Below are 19,271 nucleotides of genomic sequence, written 5' to 3' on the forward strand. Positions count from 1 at the left end.
AATAGACATAAGACATTTTGACAAACAAATGTCTACATCAGACATTTTTAGCAGTTTCAAAGTTCCAGTAGTTTTATTTTGAAGTTTCACTTTGTCACTTATAGTTATATTTTATGTTTGCACTTATTGGTTAGTGCAATATCTTGGAAAATCATTTCAAAGTTCATTTTTGCAGAAAGTTTGTATTCGCATGACACCCAAGACTGCGAGTTCAATTTCTACCAAGGTGTACGCCAATTTCTGAAAAGAAACCTGGTACAAATGTAAACTGGTCATATTACTAAGTATGGTAGCAACTCCTGGCATGCTTCAGAAGATTTTCCTCCAGAAAATTTAATTTTACTTTCTTCTTGGAACTCGAAACTGGAAGTCATAATTTATATCATCAAATCAAAGCTGTTGATATGATGTAAATCATTACAACATACACCAATATGTATGTTAACTAAGTCTATGATTACAAAAAAATGACAAAGCCATGGAATAACAAAACAAGCTTTTATATTCAACATGTTTTTGTTAGTATCATTTGATGAATACCACAAATAAACAATCCAAGAATAACATAACAAATAAACAATGCAAATATTCAAAAATGAACCGGATTATTGTGTGCACCTTATCACAGGAATGTAGCAATATGGCTTTAAATCTAATCTGCACAATTTTTCTAAATCAATTAAAATTTTAATTAAGAAAAATCTTGTCGCTCCGTTTAATTATTTTAATATGTTGCAAAAATCTATTTTAATATGATTTTTCGGAGAAAAAATTCTCTAAAAAATACTTAAATCTAGAGTTAACTTTATAAAATTGAAAATGACTCTGTATACATGTGATGATATAAATCCTTATACTTATTGACCTCAAAGTACATTTAACAATGAAAATTGGCCTAACTTCTGGTTCAAGTGGTATATAATTGCTTGCTCGGTTATTATAATATCCTGTTTATTATAATATTTTTCTTTGGAAAATAGAATATCATAATAAGCGGTCTCCACTGTAACATGAAAATATTCAACTACAGTACAGTTCAAATACTGTACAAGTTATAAATATTGGATATTGTCATTGATATTGAAAATCATGAATGTGACAAATTTCCAACATTTCAAAATAAATTTACAAACAATCTCAATTATATATGATATATATGTAAGTACAGGTCTTGGTGTCTACTCTTCCTGTGTGACAGGGACTAAATCCTTGTGAAATGGTTCAAAGCACAAAACGCACAGGTTTACCCCACATTGTCGGCATCCAAAACTCGATTCCTTCCTGATTTTCACCTTTCCACACTGGCGACACCTGTTCACCTTTACCTTAACTGGCATATGAGAATAGGAAAGACCTGCCACATCATGCTGTATCACACGTCGTCGTTTTCTGACAGAACGTGTATCACCAATTAACTGTTTACATAGCCTTTCTCTGAATTCCAGCTGGGTAAGATGCTTCACTCTGCCAGTTCTGGTTTTCCTCTGGTGACTTGGAGACTCCTTCATAAGAATGAAAGAATTCACAAGGGCTGTATCAAGCAAGAAGAAGAAAACATACTTCCACCATTTGTAGCACTTTCTGGCACAGGTGTACTGCATACGGAGTTGATCAGCTCTATCCACAGCATTCATATTGTCGCCGTACATTTTCACAACAGAAGGGGCCAGTTGAACTCTCTCACTACCATCTTTATTTTTGCGACGCACCTCATGTAGTGTAGTAGGGTCTGCATTTGTCGACAGAAATGTCACTGGCTTGTTGTCAAACCAGACACTGGCCACCAGGTTTCCTGTAAACACAACATACATCATGTAACTTATATAATAGAGGTATATTAGCTTCATCAGCAGATTATCAATAATTATTTTACTATGAAGTGATAAACCAATGTATTAGTTACAATTATAATGGACGCAGCCGACATAAATTGCCGCTACATTTATATAGCAGTACATATATTTGAATCAAGTTATTCAAGAATAATTTCAAATAGATTACAGTATGGTTTATGATATGAATGCAACTTGCACAATACAGTAACCTGAGGGATATTGTATTAAATAAAGTTATATTGATAATATATCCCAGTACTGTATAATGTATTTAAATTGTAGGTACTAATTTGCTACATTTTCACAAGTTACTTTACAGACATAATAGTATTTATTATCCGAGCAAACACAAATTGGATAAGCAATAAGTTGAAACCAATCTGAATATTCCTGGCACTTTATAATTACCTGATTGCAGCATTGTGAAGTCTCCCTTTTTTTTAACATTCTCCTTACTGATACCAGACGGGAACCCCTTTCTATTGATTCGACATGTTCCACATGCATAGAGACCATCCTTTAGCAAGTCAGAAAACAGCTGGGGACTGGAGAAGAAATTGTCAACATATACGTGGCGACTGCTACCAACAATGTCTCTGGTCAGGTCGGTCACAACTCGAGCAGCAAGTCCAACTTCTCTCTTGCCTTGTTCATTTCCTGAAAATGGTTGGTAAAATGCCTTTATTGGTACATGTATATATAATATAATATAAACTTTATTTATTTTACAACAATTGCGAAACAAGTTAATAACTGATATTAATCACTATTGTTGGCCCAGATGGAAGCGCGCGAGGGGTCTTACTGTGGGAGGAAACTGGAGTACCCGGGGAAAACCCACGTGGTCGGGCAGGTGACCCCATACCTTTTCACGTCTGATCTTGGAATCGAACCCCGGCCGCATAGGTGAAAGGCCAGTGTGTTACCACTGAGCCACCCGACCACCATGGTACTTGTACTGTACAATGTATCTAGGTATTATGTTATAACTGACAATGTTCAGTGTTATATAATTTTGGTAAAATAATAAGACTATCAAATTAATTTGCATGATGATCTTGAGTCAATGTATAAGACAATATATGTCAATATGTTTTATTCCTGAATAATTAAGATTTAAGTCATTAAACAATTACAAAATATAGTGAAGTGGAGTTTTATTTATGATGGATGCAACAGAGGCATATCTATTGGACTGGAGCAACATGGAACATCATGCTGAATAAACATACCTGCTCTTCCGGTGTAAATCTGGAGTTTGTCGACATAGCCATTGGTGGAATCCGCCCGCTCCCACACCTTGATCCCAAACTTAACCGGCTTGGCTGGCATATATTGCTTAAAACTAAGCCTCCCCTTGTATGCAATCATAGCCTCATCTATAGCACAGTCCTGGTGTAACGTGTACTGGGATGCTATAGTGCCTTGGATGGTATCTAAGACTGGCCTGACATGATGGAGCTTGTCGTGACCGTCGCTGCCTTTGGGGGGATTTGTCGTGGAGTCATTCAGATGAAAATACTGTGCGAGTTTCTCAAATCTACAAGTCAAGACACCCGAAACTGTAGGACAAACCTTAGAAATTTATTGGTTTAAAAACAAAAGAATAAAAGAAACTACAAAATATATACTATAAATTGATAAATTCACCATTTGTCATCTTGTTTGAAAAAATTATTACAGCAAGTGTTAAATACTTGGTCATTTTCCACATTTAAATCTGTACCCAGCATATAGGCCTATAGATTTTACTTTTATAACTGATTAAATTCACAAAATTAAGTTAAAATTTGAATAAGAATTTTATAACTTTGCTTTAACATTTTAGATGTTTGTTTGTAAACATCCTAGTCAAGAAATAATTACAAGTTGTTTCCACTTCAAGTAGGATAGGCTATTTACCACATAAGTTACATAACTAAATGATTAACTTGAAAAGAAATATGGTCACAATTTCAACCATTAGGGCTCCAATGAAGTTTATATTGCTCATCACTAAAACAAAATACTGTCATACATGTAGAGTCTACATTTGTACTGTACATTTTGTAAATTAAATACAAGTAATTTGATTTACCTGAGTCTGGTCATTATGGTAGGCAAAGATGTTTGAAACATCCAATCAGATGACCAGTACATCTTTGCAGTTGGCAGGTCCAGCAGTGACATAAAAATCACAATCCCCAAGAAGGTCTTGATCTCGGTGGGCGAAGTTGCCTGCCACGAGCTGTCTGCCTTTTCCCGGATCCGCTTAGCAGCATAGGTGTTGGTCTGCTGGGCTAGCTTGTCGTACAAGGATTCAGGGAAAATCAGGTGAAAGAAATCCAGCTCTTTCTTCTCAGCATCCAGTGCGGTAGTAGGGCCAGCTATATCCTCGAAATCCTTCACACGTATAGGTTTCAGATCAGCTGTCCAGCGGCGATCGTTGTGGGCGTGTCCAGCATCTCCACCTCCGCGGTCTACGAGGCCCGCTAGCGGGATGATATCGGCGAGTGGAATGTCATCATCACTGTCAGAGTCCAGCTCAGACAATTCCAGATCGGATCCACCGATATTGTTGTCTAATTCTTGGGTCCCAGCCCCTTCTTCATCGTCTGATTCAGTATCAGCATTCACAGTCAATGCACTCGCCGCCATGTTGTTTACATTGGTGATGACATTCCATAACATTTCCCGGGAAATTCGAACAAATTGGGTCACATGACGAAAATTGTGTACTTTTCGCCTATCAAAATCTTTGTTATGAACCGAGGGATTCATTTTTTTGTGTAAATTTATTGGATAATTCATCTGTCGTCTGCTACAGCCAGCTAATCATAAATTAGATAACATAACATCCCTTGTCGTGTGTATACGACAACGGGGATGAGACGTCACATTTTCCTGTCGTCTGTATACGACAACGGGGACCAGGAAGCACGTTTTTCTGTCGTCTGTATACGACAACGGTACGGAAAGAGTTAAGAAAAATGGTTTTAATCCCTTGTTTCTCATTTGAAAAGAATAACATATCTATTTACATTTAGTTAACTGATCCCTCAAAAAGTCTTTGGCATTGGTAAATTGTATTGTCTTCATAGGACATGTCTAAAGTGATTCTAAATTGACATCAAGAGGACATGTCTAAAGTGATTCTAAATTGACACCAAGAGATATACAATAATTTTCATAAAGTTCAGTAGGATATAAATGTAATATGTTCAAGCTTTTTTGTATCAATTTGGGATGGGATTTGTTTTAGCTCGCTGGAGAAAGTCCCGGAGAGCTATTTCTATACTTATGGCATCAGTGTTGTATCAATACTAATGAAGACACAGCTTAGGTATTTGACATGTGTATGTCAAAAGTCCAGTAGAAACAGATGGTTATCATATGTAAACAACACAAATTATATCATGGATGTTTTAGGCAGTTTTATGCATATGTTACAGTACAATATTTTCTTTTTTTCTCAATTTTCCAACACTTTTACCATATGGGAGTCGAGTTTTGAAATGTTTCATACATAACTTTAAAGTGAAATAACCAATTATGAATTCAGATGAGATTGACCATACAGGTATATGAAAATATACCACATTACATTTAAGATAAAGGATGGTGAAATTAAGTTTTATTACTCAGTAGCCTACTGGAAGAGAAGCAAAGGGCAGGTAAGGGTGAAACAGTATATCGCGGTGTAGTAAAACCGTGGTATATTTATTTCGGTTCGGTACACGGTACGGTGACTCCAATTGACGGTACGTACCGCGACCACATGTAATTCTATTACGAGGGTGACTATTTCCATCGACACCGGTATACATCGACCTACCTATGAAAGCGAGTTTTTGATTGGTCTAAAGCTTTCGATAAACCAATCGTGTGAGGTCTTACATTTACCTGTTTGGTTTAAGGAACAAATATGGCGGATGAGACTGTCAAGTTGAGAGATACGCCTTCAAATTATCGCTCACCGGTTTGGAAAAACTTTGGGTTTAGAACGAAAGATGCTAAAACAGCCACGTGCAAAATTTGTTTTGCAGACATCCCATATAAACACGGTAATACATTGAATCGGAACACCCATTTAATCAGAAGGCACAACATCCCGAGCTCTCAGTCGTCAAGTCAGACGGGCTCAAGTCTAACGGAGTCGAGCTCTTCAAAACAAACAGCTACTAGTACTAATAGTAACCAAACAATCAAACAAATGAGATATGGAGATATGGAGATTGTTTTGAAGAAATGATCTCATTTAAATTTTACATATATGAATGATAGTTGATTATTATTAAGTAAACATTTACTTAATTCATTTTATTTAAGAAGTTCTAGTCTAGGCATGACATTTTTTATTTGTTGTTGTTATAAGCTTTAATAAAAGTTGACTTTAAAAATATTTTGTTATAACTTACAGTAGAATTCAGTAGAGTATAATATATATGTACCGGGAACTCTGGCTTTCCTCCACCTCCAAAACCTGGCACGTCCTTAAATGACCCTGGCTGTTAATAGGACGTTAAACAAAAACAAACCAAAACCGAATTGAAAAGTACCGAACCGTAACCTGTGTACCGCAATACGTACCGAACTGTGGAGAAGGCATACCGTTTCACCCCTAAGGGCAGGTAGGCAAAAAGTTAAAAGACAGAAGATACTGATTTGCAGATTGACTTGGCTGGAGTAAGCAAATTTTTCAACTGTCTCCCCTAAATGCGGCAAATGCACGTACAGCAATTATAGTTTATTTACTGCTGGTATTTACAAGTATTTTTCTTTGATCGAACAGAGCAAGAAAAGATAATCAGTTGATACTTTTATGTTAGCCATCTGATATATGTTTCAGGATTTGTTCTGCCATAAAAAGCATGTGGTAATAAAGGTGCTGCATGCCAGTCGGTATCAACTAGGTGCCCAGGAGACCCAATGTTTGTGGAGACTGGCTTTGGCAGACCCCTGGGGCAACTCCAACACAGTCCACTACTTGGTATGTATTGGCATTGTAGTAAATTTAAAATGTCATATATGGACAGTCTCTTACCAAAATGTTGAAGTTACTATTGCAAACATGATGATGATGATGATGATGATGGTGAAAACATGTTTTTGTGCACTATTGAGTATGAATTACACTTAAAGGTCACTGTTACTGAAAAGCAGGAAAAAATTCACCCTTTTATGATATTTCATGTGTACTTGCTTCGGATATGCATTGTACAGGGGTCGACATTAACTTTTTTCTGCACTTGTCCCTTCGGACAAGTCGGACAAGTGATAAGATAAATTCACTTGTCCGAATGAAATAATCACTTGTCCTATATGTGTTTCTACTTTCCATCTGTTATGTGTAAACAGCGAGATGATTTATTATAAAGTAGAGGTAAGCATTGCAAGCCATAATTTCGACTCATAACAATTACTAACAACAATAAAACAGCAAGAAAGTATTATTACAAGTTATTTAAGTTTTACTAAACCATCGTTTTTTTACCTAAAAGCAGATGAATGAAGTACTTTAAAATAATTAACTTTCATGTTCGACTAAACTATAAACAAACTTACTACTGTGAAAACATTAAAACATGTCACCGTTTTCTAGGGCACGGCAGTCTGCTTCATCTGTAGCCTCCTTAATTAGGCCTATATCAAAACTGATTCATTTTTATTACGATTCCAGCAGACAGTATCTGTCGTAGTATCAATGCTCTCACATGTACAGCATTCGCATGCGTTTCAAACATACTAGTGATACCGATTACATGTTTTCGAGAGCCCTCGGAAGTCTACCATCATTTCTATGTAGTTCCGAATGAAGCTTTAATAAGCATGATCAACTCACTTCCGTTCGATGGTTAACACAATTTAAAGGAGTTTTTACTCATTTTACAGTGAGTATTGAATCAGTTTTGACTTCAGAATATAACATAAATAAAACACAAAAAACAGATTTGTTACTTGTCCCGTCGGACAAGTACAAGTACTTTAATGATTTCACTTGTCCGACATCAATTTCGTCTGGTACCGGACAATCGGACAAGCGTTAATGTCGACCCCTGTAAGTGTTGTACATGACTAAATAACCCTTTGATCAGTCACTTGTCATGTTACCAGAAATAGAATTTTACCCACTCTAATCTGGCTATAGCTAGTGACCATGTATTGTTGCAGATTTTGATCAAGCTTATTGTTTATGTTTACCTTGAATTGACTTCATTCCCTTTGTCATACTATAATGGGCCTATTTCTTGACAAATTTCATAAAGCTTTTTAGCTTTAACAGTGCTTCAGATAACTCGCATGAATTTTTCAAAATAAGCCCAGCAGCAAAGATAGAACTGGGGTAATTCACACCAACAAAATCTGGAGAATGACATCAGTTTAAGATTCAGCTGATTAGAAAGCCTGTAATACAAGTCATGGGGACTATTGTCTCATAAAGCTGACAGTGTTAAGTGCTGCCATTATCATGAAAATAAATATTCACTAGGTTAGACTTACATATGCATCAATGAAATATTAAAACAATTATGCAAGGAATCAGCAGGAAACACACACAAAATGTTTTAAATTAGATTAATGAATAGAAATAGAAGTTCCTGGAATATGGATTGTTGTCAGTCAATAGATGAAGAAGGGATGATTGTAGGCCTTGACACTTACTCAGATATATAATCTTGTCACTCATGTTCCTGTGTGATTTGTGATTTCAGAACACCTTTACATTTGATGACCACTACTGTATTGTCTTCAAACCATTGGTGCCACTCTCTCTGACAGACATATTTCAAGATATACCAGCTCAAAAGGTATTTGTATATTGTATAACCCAGCCTCAATTTAGTGTAAGAGCACATGTCCACTTTACCTGAGTTTCTCTGATCCAAACTCCATGAAAATGACATTTAGGCATTTAACAGATACAGTGTCACATTACTAAGTATCAAATGATGTCTAAGTCTACTGGAAAACCCCTGCCATATCCAGTCAAGTCGAGCAAGCCTATTTTTTAGCCCACCATCATCAGATGGTGGGCTATTCAAATCGCCCTGCGTCCGTGGTCCGTCGTCCGTCCGTCCGTCCGTCCGTCCCTCCGTCCCTCCGTCCGTCCGTAAACAATTCTTGTTATCGCTATTTCTCGGAAAGTACTGAAGGGATCTTTCTCAAATTTCTTATGTAGGTTCCCCTTGGTACCTAGTTATGCATATTGCATTTTGAGACCAATCGGAAAACAACATGGCCGACAGGCAGCCATCTTGGATTTTGACAATTGAAGTTTGTTATTGCTAATTCTCAGAAAGCACTGAAGGGATCTTTCCCGAATTTCATATGTAGGTTCCTCTTGGTGCCTAGTTATGCATATTGCATTTTGAGACTAATCAGAAAACAACATGGCCGACAGGCAGCCATCTTGGATTTTGACAGTTGAAGTTTGTTATCGCTATTCCTCAGAAAGTACTGAAGGGTTCTTTCTCCAATTTCATATTTAGGTTCCCCTTGATGCTTAGTTATGCATATTGCATTTTGAGACTAATCGGAAAACAACATGGCCGACAGGCAGCCATCTTGAATTTTGACAATTGAAGTTTGTTATCGCTATTTCAAAGAAACTAATGAAGGGATATTCCTGAAATTTCATATGTAGGTTCCCCCTGGTGCCTAGTTATGCATATTGCATTTTGAGACCAATCGGAAAACAACATGGCCGACAGGCAGCCATCTTGGATTTTGACAATTGAAGTTTGTTATCGCTATTTCTCAGAAAGTAATGAAGGGATCTTTCTCAAATTTCATACACAGGTTCCCCTCGGTGCCTAGTTATGCATATTGCATTTTGAGACTAATCAGAAAACAACATGGCCGACAGGCAGCCATCTTGGATTTTGACAATTGAAGTTTGTTATCGCTATTTTACAGAAGGTACTGAAGGGATCTTTCTCAAATTTCATATGTAGGTTCCCCTCAGTGCCTAGTTTTGCATATTGGGACCAATCCAAAAACAACATGGTCGACAGACAGCCATTATCGCTAAATCTTAAATTTTATATATAGGTTCCCCTTGTTTGAAAAGTACTAGCTATAGAGGGCTGTTTCTGAATTTACACAGATTAGTAAGACTTAGAGGAAGGGAAAAGTAGAGAAAAGATCAATCTGACATGGAACCTATGAAGATCATTCAATGGTGGGCGCCAAGATCCCTCTGGGATCTCTTGTTCAAACATTTCTTTGCACACTTTGATCTACTGTTTAGCTGTCCAGTGCACCCACTTGGATAATTTTGTTGTAATATACCACTTACTGTACAGTAAGCAAGTTGTTGACAACATCATTAAACAAAAACTAAAATACAGAAATCAAGTTGGATTAACAGTTAGTACTGATATAATTTATTCATAAAAGTACAAAACAACAATCTTAATCAAAGTGTTACAGCTTCAATAAACATCAAGCACTCTCTAATGCAGTGATGTTTCAGCATGTGTAGTACCAACACAATACATACACAGTCTAGAATATCAGTTTCACTTCAGATTACTGAGGGCCATGCACTGTATCAAAACATTCTTAAGCACATGGGATAATCAGTTATAGTTCGAACTTGTCAAATGAAGAGTGTAAGGTAAGATTTTTTCGGCAAACTCCATAAAGCTCATGACGACCCGGCCCTGACGACCCGTCCAGAAAAAATGCCAAGACTGAAATTATATCAACAGGCACGTTTAGGTTATTAGATTGAATGCGTGATCATTGGAGTTCTTCTGTGATTTGATATATGCCACATATTTTAGCATTAATCCAATTTTTACGTTGCAAAATATACCACGCACGAGACAACTGATTGCAAATTTAGGCCCTGACAATGTATAAATAGCATGCGATATTTGTATTTGCGCTGTATGGCAAACTTAAGAAATCATCCGTGTATTTTCAAATATAGTGTTAACTTAGCATCATGATTATTTTATTGTGACTGGACTTCACTTAATTATTGCCAATCAAGGTATTACCTGAAAACCTGCGACCTCACGCTAGGTCAGCAGGTCACGCTTGGTGTCGCTTGCAGTAAAGTTGAAAGGATCAGCCGCCCGGTTGTGCTGAGTGACGTGATATGCATTCATATCCAGTCAAAACAATCCACAGGTGTCCCAATTAGTAATGGATAATTTTGCAGGTATCGAATATGTTTGGTAGATAATATGACTGAGCATATTTAAAAGCAGACATGTGATAATATGATTGGGCATATTTAAAAGCAGACATGTTGATGTTCTGACCTAATTTTATCAACATATATCACCTATTTTTACAGTAGTGCTTTCGTAAATGCAACTGGTTATGTTGACTATGCTTTTGATGTATTAAGAGATCATTTATTACAATAATATAACGATAGTTTCTGATTCAAATAAAGAATATAACCATGCGGAGATTATACAGTACACATGTTTAACTTATGTGTCACAAATGAAACGTGTATTGTACTGTTTTGGGGTGTATAGCTACGCATTGCCCGAGTGGCTTCGTGCAATAACCATCATAATTATTGCGAAATGAAAAATGTTTAACGATCAATTGACATTGAATTAAATAAAATACTATCATTATACCCCCCGCAACGAAGTTAGGGTGGGGGGGTACACTGAAATCAGGTTGTCCGTCTGTCCGTCCGTTCGTTCGTCCGTCTGTAGACACAACGATGTACCGGCTTCTCCTCCTAAACTACTGATTCGATTTCAACGAAACTTCATGACAATAATCTTTGTACATTGTAGATGTGCGTAATCTATATCACGTCGTAATTTTTTGGTTACCATGGTAACCAGGGCTTAAAACTTAGTTTTTTGGGCGAGTTTGTAGATGCAACGATGTACCGCCTACCTGCTACTCCTCCTAAACTACTTATCCGATTTCAACGAAACTTCATGACAATAACGTTAACCCTTATACATTGTAGATGTGCATAATCTATATAACATCGTAATTTTTTGGTTACATGGTCTACTCCTCTTACGGTTACCATGGTAACCAAAATGCAAGGCACAGAACTTAGTTTTTTCATGACAATAATCCTAATACATTGTAGGTGTGTGTAATCAATATCACGTCGTAATTTTTTGGTTACCATGGTAACCAGAGCACAAAACTTAGTTTTTTGGGCGAGTTTGACGCAACGATGTACCGGCTACCTCTCCTAAACTACTTATCTGATTTCAACGAAACTTTATGAGAATAATCCTTATACATTGTAGATGTGCGTAATCTATATCACGTCGTAATTTTTTGAATAAATCCCATTCACACTTTACCTTTCTCATAACCTTTTTAATTTTTTCTTTGTTATAAATTGATCAATTGAAAATATTTTCTCATGTGAAATCATTTCATAATGTCATGTACAACAATTTATTCATAATTTAGATATAAAAAGAATTAGGGTTACCAAGAAAACTGAATACGACTGTGAGATTTAACTGTATATCTCGTTTATTGTATAAATGAACACATAGTAACGATGGGGGTTGCAGGAGTGGGGGGTATGAGTTGGCCCTCTGGACGACAGTTCTAGTTTGATAATATTTCACAACATTTCAACTTCAAATGAGTGATTGAGGGGATGGAGTCATTGGTAAGGTTTGATGTTTAACTTAACTCTGTATCTTGAAGTTAGGCAAATAAAATTTGTTCCTGCACTTCTCAAGATGAAGTCTTTCATGGATCTTACATTATCAACTTTTAGACTGATATAGTAAACTGAAAGCCAACTGGCAACAATCTTAGATTTTGACAGTTGAAGTTTGTTTTTGCTCATGCATAACAGATCTTTAAAATTATGTGAATCATTTGTAGGTTCTGTTTGTCTCTTGTTGTGTATGTTTATTTTTGGGGACTAATTAGGAAAAGAAATGTACAGACATATTTAGTGAATAGTACAACATCACAAGAGAATAGAAAAATTACTAAGTGGAAAGAGGAGAAAACTACAGGGATGTGTAGAAATGATAAGACATACATTGATAGGCACTAAGATCCATCTGGATTTTGGGTATTCGCAAAGACTTCTAAATATACACACATTGATATGTTTTTTTAGCTCACCTGCCCGAAGGGCAAGTGAGCTTATGCCGTGGCGCGGCGTCTGTCGTCCGTCCGGCGATCTGGCCGTCCGTCCGGCGTCAACTTTTCCATTCAAGCAACTTCTTCTCAATAACCAAAAGGCCCAGAGACCTAATATTGGGCCTGTAGCATGCTGGGGTGAAGGGCTACCAAGTTTGTTCAAATGAATAACGTTGACCTTCATTCAAGGTCACAGGGGTCAAAAAGGCTAAAATCTTTAAACGACTTCTTCTCAATAACCAAGAGACCCAGGGAGTTGATATTGGGTCTGTAGCATGCTGGGGTGAAGGACTACCAAGTTTGTTCAAATGAATGACCTTGACTTTCATTCAAGGTCACAGGGGTCAAATATGCTAAAAAAAAAATAAACGACTTCTTCTAAATACCCAAAAGACCCAGGGACTTGATATTGGGTCTGTAGCATGCTGGGGTGAAGGGCTACCAAGTTTGTTCAAATGAATGACCTTGACCTTCATTCAAGGTCACAGGAGTCAAAAAGGCTAAAATCTTTAAACGACTTCTTCTCAATAACCAAGAGTCCCAGAGACCTAATATTTGGCGTGTAGCATGCCGGGGTGAAGGGCTCCCAAGTTTGTTCAAATGAATAACGTTGACCTTCATTCAAGGTCACAGGGGTCAAAAAGGCTAAAATCTTTAAAAGACTTCTTCTCAATAACCAAGAGTCCCAGGGAGTTGATATTGGGTCTGTAGCATGCTGGGGTAAAGGGCTACCAAGTTTGTTCAAATGAATGACCTTGACCTTCATTCAAGGTCACAGCGGTCAAAAAGGCTAAAATCTTTAAACGACTTCTTCTCAATAACCAACTGTCCCAGGGAGTTGATATTGGGTCTTTACCATGCTGGGTTGAAGGGCTACCTAGTTTGTTCAAATGAATGACCTTGGCCTTCATTCAATGTCACAGGGGCCAAAAAGGCTAAAATCTTTAAACGACTTCTTCTCAATAACCAAGGGTCCCATGGAGTTAATATTGGGTCTGTAGCATGCTGGGGTGAAGGGCTACCAAGTTTGTTCAAATGAATGACCCTGACTCACATTCGGTCACGTCGATCAAGTGTGCTCAAATCTTTAAATGACTTTTAGTGAAAAGCCAAAGTGCAGAGAGACATTATATTGGTCCTGTAGCATGCTTTCAAATAACTGCAGGATCCATATATGAAAAGATCACTGCATTGCAGGTGAGCGATTTGGGCCCATTGGGCCCTTGTTTTACATGAGACAAATATGTGTACATTTGAAGCGAAAATAATTTGTGAAGGAAAGAAACAGTTACCCAAAACAAAATGTAATACAAATGATTACCTCATTTTTATGCCATGGTCGGGCGTCCATCGTCTGTCTTCCATCCGTCAACATTACCTTTAAATTCCTACTTGTCCTAAATGCCTGAATGGATTTTAATGAAATTTGGTCTGGAGCATTATTGGGCAAAATAGGTCTAATGTTGTATAAATGGAGGGTGTGGCTCCCCTGGGACAGGAGGGGTGGTGTCAAATTAAGGAAATTGTGGTAGATCCGTTAAATCTCTACTAGTCCTGAACACCTGAATGGATTTCGATAAAATTTGGTCGGAAGCATTATTTGGCAAAGGAGATCTAATGTTGTATAAATGGATGATGTGGCTTCCCTGGGGCTGTAGGGGCTGGGGAACAATAGGGGAAATGGAGGTAAATAATTTAAATCCCTACTAGTCCTGAACATCTGAATTTATTTCGATGAAATGAAATTGGTCTAGAGCATCATTGCCCAGATCTAATGTTGTATAGGAACTCATGGGACAGGAGAAAAGGTTAGGGGAAATATAGCAAAAACAAATCAACTTCAAAATCCCTTTTCATGAATGACAGGATTTGGTTCGCCTGCATACTGATCCATTGTTGGAAGAGGCAATTCAAAAATAGGAAAATATTTGAAATGCAACTTAAATTAGAGTATTTTGCCACAATTTACATATCCAGGTGAGTGACACAAGCCCTCTGGGCCTCTTGTTTTTTAATCTTTTGTAAGAATGCCAGACCCAGGGGCAGTAGTTAGAGTAGGAAATTAAAGGATTAAAGTCTTGAAAGTAATTTTTTTCTACATTTCTTTACAGGTTAGTTCAACAAAAAATTTTCTAATGTATTAATTTTATATTGACTGCAGAAAAAAAAATAAAACTCAGATACCGTATTTGACCTAATAAGGGCGCCCCTACCTTCTTTCAAGGAAATAAATCTTTGACTGAGTGTCAAAATGGTGTCAAAATGGTGTTCAAAAGTAATAATTCATGTGAAATATTTTGCTACTTCAGCAAATTAAGTAACTGGAACACATGTTTTCGCCACATTTTGTGTATTCCTACAGGCTACAGATGACATGTCAGTGCAAAGAGCACCCAAAACCAAACACACATACAAATAATAACATACCATCTTTATTTGAAGATAAAGTAAAGACTTCATTCTTGTTGATAAATAACTTTTGTTCAGAACAGAAAGCTAGTAAAAGACATTGAAAATCAATTATTAGGTCAAAGAAAACGATGTCTGATATGATCTGGGAAATCACCTGTTTCTATAAATAGAACACAAAAGAGTTCCATTTGAACATAAATGGTGGAACACACATTCTCTGGTCTAAAGATCAGCTGGCATGGTTTATAAGTTTACAGGAGTATTCAAGTGATGTTTAAGCTTAATATATGATAATGAATAGATATCTTCATCTGGAATATTTTTATGACTGAATATTTTACCGTTTCCACAACCTTGGGTATTCTGCTATAAGGTATAGTCTGTTTCATAAAACTTCAGAATAACTAATCTCAATAAGGGCGCCCCCACTGTAAATTACCCGCACCCTGCGCCCTTATTAGGTCAAATACGGTATGTATTTTTATTTGTAGATATATAATTATTCTTCTATGTTAAATGATCTGTAGAAAAAATGATAACTGATATGCTTTTCAATACATTAATATGGCTAGCCATTGAAATAGAGTTCATAAAATATATTGGGACAATCACAGTTTGGTGTGTACACTCTAATGGGAAGTATGATGAAAAATGAATAGCTCTAGGCAGATAATAATATAAGTGGGAGAGAGTTGGCTTCACCTGTCAGCTTTAGCAGGGATACAGTGCTACAGCTATGATGTCCGTTATGTACTTGCTCCAGAATGAAGAATATTATTTACATTTTATAGTTTCTGTATCATTAACGGTGATAATTAATTGTTGTATCTATTAAAACAAGAGACCCATGGGGCTTGATTGTCACCTGAGCTGGACTTTAATTATTTGTTGTTGTCCCGGCGTGAAATAGAAATAATCAATAACAGTGATGATTAATTTCTACCTGTCAACTTCCTTGTCTGGGATTTGTTTCTGCTATATATAGTTGCAATCAGATATCTTTTTTACATAAAATAAATGTTAGTATTTTACAGTTGTTGTTTGATTATTAATGGTGGGAGTTAATTTAAAATGAGACTCAATGGCGTCAACGGCCATCTGGGTTTTACTATAATTATTTCTTCATTGTTAAATATGAATGTATGTGTACAGCAACACAATTCATTTCCCATCATGTCAGTGACAGTTTTACTAAAAACCATTTAAATATATTATTTCAATAATGAAAATGCATTTTTGTACTTTTCGATATTTCGTTTAATATATTTCAATGCCACATACAATTTACGACAAGGGTCAAATGATTGAACTACTCTCCAACGACAAAGATTTTCAGTTTCTTTAAGCACTGTTTCCATTTAACCATATGCACATGTAATATATAAAATATCATGTTTCTTGGTTGATAAGCATTTGCAACTGCTAAAACAAATACAACTAGAAATTGTCATGGACAATTTGATGGGCTTCTCACCTACTTAGCACGAACGACCTAAAGGCTTAATATTTTCAAACGTAAAAACTATTTTAGAACATTTGATAGGCATTCATCCAAACGCTAGTTTTGATTAAAATCCGGCATCGAAGATATTACGTTTCAACAAAGGAGTTAGAAGAGGGGAGATAACTTGCACAATGTGAATTGTCAGCATTTCCAAAAGATCAAAGGAAAATATTCAAAATGGTGTACCATGTTAACTTGGAATATTACCGAAAAAACTAAGGACACCAAAATCATCAGTGACATGATGCATTGACCAAAAAAATATAAAAATATAAAAGTTGACTAACCTTTGACCCCATAAAGAATTTTTTTCTGTTTTTACCTCTGACCTTTAAACTTGTAATTAGAAAAAAATTAGCCCCAGCCCTTATCTATCAAAAATATGATTACATGTACTCTGTTTAATGAATACTTTTTGAGTTATGGCCATTTAAAACTTTTAGAATACGACATCATGGCTTAAAACGTGTCGGCTATATTGGATTTTGACTGACACCATAATAACAAGACTTGGTCAGTACCGTCTAATAGCCATTTTGTAAAAGTTTGCGCTGAATCCCACTGGTGGAATTTTAGAAGAAACTTAAAATGTGCATGGCATGGCATTCCCAAATAAATATATATAAATACCATAAAAACTTGTGTAATTTGCACAGTTTTTTTGTACTGAAATAAAGTGTAAAATTAGTGGTGCGCAAGTTATACAGGTAGAGATGTTTTCAAGTTTTTGTTACAGAAAAAAGATTGTCAATTGTCAATGTCCGCCATCTTGGAAAACGACGGAAATTCCCTTTAGGAACTTGAAGATTAATAAACATACACACAGCAATTTATTCTTGTTAAATATGTCAGATAATTGAAGTAATGTATAGCTACCTACTATATGTGTTGATACTTGAGTTAATTAGAGATTCATCACAAATAAATAGAAATCAGTTCTGGAAAAATATAGCTAAAGAATGGTGGCGCAACATTACCGTATACAGTGGACCCTCGACAATCCGAACACCTTCGTTCCCAGGCCAAACCGTCCGGATTACGAGTTTTCCGGACTGCCGAATTTCGTCTACCAGGTTAAAAAAAATTGTTGTGTAAGAGTTATCTCCCTTGACTATATACGTTTCATAAACACGTCTAATTGTCGGTCTTTTTAACAATAAATAAACTTATGTTTCTGATATGATTCTTGTTTTGTTTTATTTTGTAGAAACTAAAAAATAAACTTTGTTTTTAAAAGAGCATGTAAAGTGAAAGTTGTTTTATTTATAGCGGGCATATGTGACCTACAAACAACACACGTGTCACGTCCCGGAGGTTCACAAACAAGTAGAAATTACAAACGTTAATACCTTAAATAAAAGACCCGGATTTTACAACGTACGAACAGTCCAGGTTTTTGCGTTTTTTTACCGTAAGTTAATACCCTAAAATGAAAGACCCGCTATGTACAATGTACGTTTTTTACGTAAATTAGATACCTAAAATGAAAGACCCGTGGTCTGTACAACTTACCATCAGTCCATGTTTTTTATGATTTTTACGTTAGTTAAAAATCTGAAATAATTAATTAATGTGGTGAATCGTAACTCACTTTGCTGTACCAGAAACCCCTAGCTACCTATTTAAAAGTATGCGAGAACTACCCAAGCTGTCCGATAATTATTAAACACGTATTCATATGCAACAATGTGACGCTTAATTAAGTAGATCAGAGGTATCAGACGACTATTAACTAATTAAAAACCAGTTCTTGTGATCACTGCTTAATACGTAAATGTGTATTTAAAAATAACATGCATCGTCGTTTCACGTAACGGTGTTGCAAGCCGATATCTGTGTGTACCCAATACAAGTGTTAATGATGTTATTTACCAATTATAAATTTATTACATGTATTTGAGATTGATTAATTATCGTATCACGTACTATGTTAGTGCAATAATTCTTGCTAAAAAAACAGAGCTACATTGTAACACAGGTAAACACCCGGGGCTATGACCTGGCAGCGGTCGCTATGACTACGCACCGTGTCAAGCGATAGTTTGTACAGCTGTCGACACGGGTGACTTGCCCCGACATTTTTCTCTCCTTGAGGTGAAAAAATGGTCCGGATTATTGCGGGAAATTTACTATTAAAAAGTACGTTCCGTTCCCAAAATGGGCTTCCGGAATCGGAATCCGAATTTCCGGACTGGTGAGTACAAATAACGTTACGGAAATCTGTTCCCGTGCTATTCCGTCCGGACTGTGAGTTTTCCGGACTATGGGCGTCCGGATTATCGTGGGTCCACTGCATATATAAATAAATACCCATATACCCCAAAATACCATCTAAGATATAAATATAAGAGGTCGCAAACACTAGATTTACCAGGTATAAAGCATCAACTCTCTTCTGACGTTTGTGCTGAGTGTACTCGCCAAGC

The 19,271-nt window shown here is 36.4% G+C and overlaps 2 protein-coding genes across 3 annotated transcripts in view; one reads left to right on the forward strand and one right to left on the reverse strand.

Moving 5' to 3' along the window:
* The window catches only part of LOC117323602 (probable serine/threonine-protein kinase yakA), a 46,866-nt gene that overhangs the window by 5,380 nt on the left and 22,215 nt on the right, over nt 1–19,271 (forward strand). The window contains exons 4-5 of the mRNA XM_033878914.1: nt 6,664–6,804; nt 8,528–8,623. Of these exons, the coding sequence (XP_033734805.1) occupies nt 6,664–6,804; nt 8,528–8,623 (237 nt within the window). The remainder of the gene's footprint in view (nt 1–6,663; nt 6,805–8,527; nt 8,624–19,271) is intronic.
* LOC117323603 (piggyBac transposable element-derived protein 4-like) lies at nt 485–4,794 on the reverse strand. 2 transcript variants are annotated; one of them, XM_033878916.1, is made up of 5 exons: nt 3,913–4,794; nt 3,068–3,375; nt 2,244–2,492; nt 1,558–1,792; nt 485–1,527 (listed from the first exon to the last, which is right to left on the reverse strand). In XM_033878916.1, exons 1-5 carry the CDS (start codon nt 4,623–4,625, stop codon nt 1,179–1,181), a joined length of 1,854 nt encoding a protein of 617 aa, XP_033734807.1. In that variant the 5' UTR covers nt 4,626–4,794; the 3' UTR covers nt 485–1,178. The 2 variants fall into 2 exon arrangements, with proteins under 2 accessions (XP_033734807.1, XP_033734806.1); XM_033878915.1 differs by having other exon boundaries at nt 485–1,792.

Source organism: Pecten maximus, chromosome 3 (assembly GCF_902652985.1).
Source record: "Pecten maximus chromosome 3, xPecMax1.1, whole genome shotgun sequence".
NCBI classification, from domain to species: domain Eukaryota; kingdom Metazoa; phylum Mollusca; class Bivalvia; order Pectinida; family Pectinidae; genus Pecten; species Pecten maximus.